This window comes from Echinops telfairi, unplaced genomic scaffold, assembly GCF_000313985.2.
Source record: "Echinops telfairi isolate 266 unplaced genomic scaffold, ASM31398v2 ScPeMD7_7469;HRSCAF=8507_1, whole genome shotgun sequence".
In the NCBI taxonomy this organism is placed as follows: domain Eukaryota; kingdom Metazoa; phylum Chordata; class Mammalia; order Afrosoricida; family Tenrecidae; genus Echinops; species Echinops telfairi.
This window is the reverse complement of record NW_022111373.1, coordinates 71,949,640-71,955,041: the sequence shown is the minus strand read 5'-3', so window position 1 is coordinate 71,955,041 and position 5,402 is coordinate 71,949,640. Positions and strand designations below refer to the sequence as shown.

At 42.8% G+C, this 5,402-nt stretch overlaps 1 protein-coding gene across 1 annotated transcript in view; it reads left to right on the top strand.

Moving 5' to 3' along the window:
- The window catches only part of BHMT (betaine--homocysteine S-methyltransferase), a 21,764-nt gene that overhangs the window by 6,063 nt on the left and 10,299 nt on the right, over positions 1 to 5,402 (top strand). Inside the window, exons 2-5 of the mRNA XM_004703521.4 lie at positions 1,072 to 1,204; positions 2,686 to 2,804; positions 4,388 to 4,579; positions 5,143 to 5,290. Of these exons, the coding sequence (XP_004703578.1) occupies positions 1,072 to 1,204; positions 2,686 to 2,804; positions 4,388 to 4,579; positions 5,143 to 5,290 (592 nt within the window). The remainder of the gene's footprint in view (positions 1 to 1,071; positions 1,205 to 2,685; positions 2,805 to 4,387; positions 4,580 to 5,142; positions 5,291 to 5,402) is intronic.

The following is a 5,402-nucleotide window of genomic DNA, read 5'->3' as shown; positions in this document are numbered from 1 at the left end:
AAAAAAAAAAAAAAAGAAGGAATGGCCAGGAATAAGGCTATGAAGTCCCACCAGTACCTCCCACAGATGTCTGCAACCTTTCTTGTTAGATCTTAGCACTTGTTTTGTCAGCCATTATTGGTAAGAAATGGAAGACGAAAGGTAAATTAAAGTACCAACACTAGGAAATGGTTTTCTGATCCACAAAGCTCTTTGAAAATTGCTGAGTTCTAAATGTATTTACTAAATGCTAACACCAGGCAGAATGGACTTGGCAGCCCAGAGCATTGTTTGGGGCTGTCATTGTCAATGGAGTAGACAGAGTGACGGAGCTGAAAATTGTTTTGTCTGAGTGTGCCCCCCCCCCACTTCCTGTTATTGTGGTCTCACCAGCAGAGGGCACAATGTGCAGGCTTATAGCTTCCTGCGTAGCATAGCGCACAATCTCTCTTTTGGAAGCTGAATTTTCACACTAAAGGCAGAAATTTTTTAGTAGGCTGCCTTTGCCTTGGTGTCTTCTGTCCTTGCCAAAATGTCTTCGGGTTTTTTCATTTGCAATGCAGCTTAGTAATGCTAATATGCCTCTAGATCACTTCAAGTTCATCAACCTGAATCTTCTCTGTTAGCAATCTGAAGCTGCTCCACTTCCTGAGAGAATTGTGGACAAAGATTCACCATTTTAAGAATGCCTGCTTACACATTCATTTGTGGCTTTACAGCAAAGCCTTTGGACTTAATCCCTCAACAGATATTTCTTCAAACAGAACACCCTCCCACCACATTTTTATTCCCCAAACATTCTATAATGTGTTTGAAAGACAACTTCCCCATCCTCTAGCACCAATCAACATTTCCACAAACTCATATAAAATGAGCTTTCTGGCAGTTTGCCTTATAGATAACCAAGAATTTATGTGCAGAAAAAATAACATGAGCATACTTGGATCTGAGAGTTTTGAGGGGGGAACATATATATATACACACACACACTTCTCATGAATAAGCTAGCAAAAGTATTAAAACCAGAAAATTGTCTTACAAATGAACTACATAACTTGTCCCCTCCTCCCTCTATCTCATCTGTCATTGCAGGGCATTCTAGAACGCTTAAATGCTGGCGAGGTTGTAATTGGAGATGGAGGCTTTGTCTTCGCTCTGGAGAAGAGAGGCTACGTGAAGGCAGGCCCCTGGACCCCAGAAGCAGCTGTAGAGCACCCGGAGGCAGGTTAGTGCATAACTCTATCTGAATTCTCATAAAAGCTATTGACCCGGTTGGAAGAGCAAGCATACTGTCACACTGATACATTCATGCCAGTTTCCAAATGTTGTTTCCTACCAGGCACTGCACTAGGTATGTAAGTCTAATGCCCATCGTGGACAAGCACAACAGCCCTCCTTGCTGCTGTGAACTCTCCACCTCTGGTCCCTGGCCCTCAGTCACTGGTGATGGAGGCTCACAGCCAGTCTACCTTTTGGCCTGGTGGGTGAAGGGGGCTTAAGCAGACATGCCTGAGTTCAGACAAGAGTGGAAGTTTACTATGTAAAACATCTTTAAGGAAGACTGAGTTATTCAGGTGAAATTAGAGGATTTCTAGGAAATGCTATATAACATGAGCAGTTGGTTTTGTTTATTAAAGGAAGATATAGTTCAACGAACTCAGTGATAGGATGGAAATGAACCACTTAAGTATATCGAGAGAGAGTAAGTTGTGAAATGAAGCATATAGACTCTGAGACAGACTGCCTCAATCCAGTCTTAGATAGTCACTAGGCTACATGACCTTGGGGAAATGGTTTAGTTTTGCTCTGGGCTTTAACTGCCTGTTCTATGAAACTGAGGTAATACTCATGTTAACAGATACCTCATTAGGCTGTGATAAAGATTAAATTAGCTCTATGTAAAGTGCTCAAGTGCATGAAAGTTGGATATTGAATAAGGAAGACCAAAGAATCGATGCGGGGTGCTGGAGAAAGATATTGAAAGTACCGTGGATTTCCAAAAGAGCCAACAAATCTGTCTTGGAAGACATACAGCCAGAATGTTCCTGTTGGGCCAAGACATGTAATCAGGGAAAGACCAGTCCCAAGAGAAGGCCACCACACTTGTTAAAGTAAAAGGGCGGCAAAAAGAGGAAGATCCTCGCAAGGTGGATTGACCTGGTGGCTACAAAATGGGCTCAAGCATATAAAAACGTGGGGGTGACACCAGGCCGCGCAGTGTTCTGTTCAGTTTTTCAGGGTTACTGTGAGTCAAACAGACATTTCAAGTAACTTCAACATAAACTGAAAGCCAGCCTCTCAGATTGCTTATCATGCCCCTAAATCCCAAGCACACTCCTGCCCATGCATAACCCAACCGTGCTATGCTATCCTTTGATGGGTTGTAAATTTCTCCATGGATAGAGACAGTAGATTAATCACCTCATGTCCAACATTGTTCATCTTGCCCTCCATCAATACAGTGATGAGCAAATACAAGAATGTAAGCACTTCTCTCACCATGTACCCACATTCAATCAAAGCAAGTTTGGGGGAGTTGCTGAGAGGCCTTTGATGCACCTCACATTAACCCCCAGGATGTGTCAATACCTAACAACCGTAAATTTGAGAAGTTATTTTCACAGTTGTTTACCCGTGAGCCTATTTGAAGCATTAAGGGCTAACAGACAAATAGAAATTCATACCCTTCCTGATTCCATCTTCCAGTCCGCCAGCTTCATCGAGAGTTCCTCCGAGCTGGATCAAATGTCATGCAGACCTTCACCTTTTATGCTAGTGAAGACAAGCTGGAGAACAGGGGAAACTACGTTGCAGAGAAAATATCTGTGAGTGAAACCATCCTGGGGTCTTACAGGGGCGCGATAGACACAGCCCATAAACAGGCTTCTCCTAGGGCAGTGTCAAAGAGCCTCTTCAGAGGCTGTTTGTAAATAATATCGAAATGCATTTGTGAATGGTACTCTTTGATTTTAGCGGGAGTCCCCCAAATTAACCGAAAGGCATTTAACCAAGCAGATTAAAGAAGAAATATTTATAATAATAATAATAATAATATATAACAATGAGGGTTCCTGGAGGGCAGGGTGGGCAAGGGAGGGGATAAAAGAGAGCTGATAAAAGAGTTCAAGAAGAAAGAAAATGTTTTGAAAATGATAGTGGCAGCAATTGTACAATTATGCTTGATCGAATTGAATTGTGGATTGTTATAACATCTGTAAGAGTTCCAAGTAAAATGATAAATCAATTTTTTAAAAAGCAGAGAATACCCCCAAAAAAGTATTTAATGGCTCTAGTCTAAATTGTTGAGTAAAGTTGACATGATCACGAGTTCTTACATTCTCACAGTTTGATTTGCTTTAATGGGGCATAGTCTAGGGGAGAGATTATTTGACTCAAGGAATCCCTAACTCAGCTACAATCAGTGGTGTGATGTTGGGCAAATCATTTACCCCAACAAGATTGTCATTGTCTCATCTCTCATAAGGAATTTCTGGAGTTCCCATAGTCTATAGGGACTATGTTGTGGTGGTGGCTAGGTGCAATCCAGTCAATCCCCACTCATAGTGACCCCCTATGGACAAGGAAATGACACACTGCCAGGTCCTGCACCAGCCTCACAATTGTTGCTACGGCAGAGCCCATTGTGGCAGCCTCTGTGTCGATGATGTGTTTTGAGTGCCCTCCGACCCGAGGGGCTCATCTTGCAGTGACACATGGTCTGACTATGTCCCACTGCTATTCATGAGGTTGCTCGTGGCTGAGCCCTCAGAAGTAGACAGCCTATTCCTGCTGCACCTTGTTCTTAGTCTGGAAGCTCTGCTGAAACCTGTCCACCAGGAGTGACCCTGCTGGTACCTGAAATACCAGTGCATGGCTTCCCGCATCACCGCCACCGGCAAGCCACCCCAGTATGACAGCAATGGGCTACGGTCGTTTTTAGAGGACAGGAATTCATTTTTAATGTCATAATTTTTTTAAAAAAACAACAAACTCCTTACTAGTTATACATTTATAGATTATCTGTGAAAATAGATAACTAAGATTCAGGAATTCCAAAGTCGTCGTAACTGAATTTTAATCTTATTAATCAGAAAAACAAGCCATCATCATCTCTATTTGACAGTATACTTCTAAGCACAACTAGATCCCTTCATATAAAGACTTTTAGCCTTTCACAGGTCAGTGGCATAGTGAAACGCCCTACAATGTACTACAATGACCATCAGTGTTATCATCACTACCATTAACTTAGGTATTTCAAACTGTCCAAACCCCTGAGCTATTCAAGAACTGTCATTTTCTGGAGCAGAGCCACTATTGTGTGCATACCACCACGATGTGGGTTTCAGTTGCAGGCATGTCCACTTCCCATGAAAACTGAGCTGTGTCATACATTAACCCACTCCAGGGACAGAAAGTCAATGAAGCAGCTTGTGATATTGCCCGGCAAGTGGCTGACGAAGGAGACGCTCTGGTGGCCGGAGGTGTGAGTCAGACACCATCCTACCTCAGCTGCAAGAGTGAGACAGAAGTTAAGAAAATATTCCAGCAGCAGTTGGAGGTCTTTATGAAGAAGAACGTGGACTTCCTGATCGCCGAGGTGAGCCGGGCCGTCCGCGCAATGGGGAGCCTGTGCAGTGCAGTGCGTTGTCTCTCCTCTGTGCTTCCACAGACATGAATAGTTGCAATTCGTTTTCGAATTCTTCTTCCGAACTTGGTTTTGCGAATCTCAGACAGTTTTTAGCAAATCTTTTGACTTCAGTTCACAGTTAAAAAAAAAAAAAATACATTGTCTCCATTTAAAAATACTAATATATCACAAAGCAGAGTCTGGAAAAACCCTCTTCTAGTGATACTTCACTTTATCTCTTTCTTGAGGAGCCCTGGTGGCATGGTGGTTACGAGTTGGGCTGCCACCCGCAAGGTCAACAGTTCAAACCACCAGTTACTCCTCAGGAGAAAGATGAGGCATTCTATTCCTGTCAGAGTTAGTCTCAGAAACTCACAGAGGCAGTTCTACCATGTCCTACAGTCAGAACTGGCTCGATGGTGGTGAGCTTGAATTTTGGGGGTGATAATTAAATTGCTAAGTAATAGAATATGTTTTCAAATTGTCTGAGGGAGCAAGAAGACTAAAAGTATATTAAACTTCATTTATTTCAGTATTTTGAACACGTGGAGGAAGCTGTGTGGGCAGTCGAGGCACTGAAAGGATCTGGGAAGCCAATAGCGGCTACCATGTGCATAGGGCCCGAGGGAGATCTGCATGGAGTCAGCCCCGGCGAGTGTGCAGTGCGGCTGGTTAAAGCAGGTGAGCATAGTTATTGATTGGCTTGCAATTAATACATCTTTTGAAATAATTCACAAGTGAACATCTACCCACACATCAGTGTATACTTTTTAAAAAACTCGTTGTTTTTTTT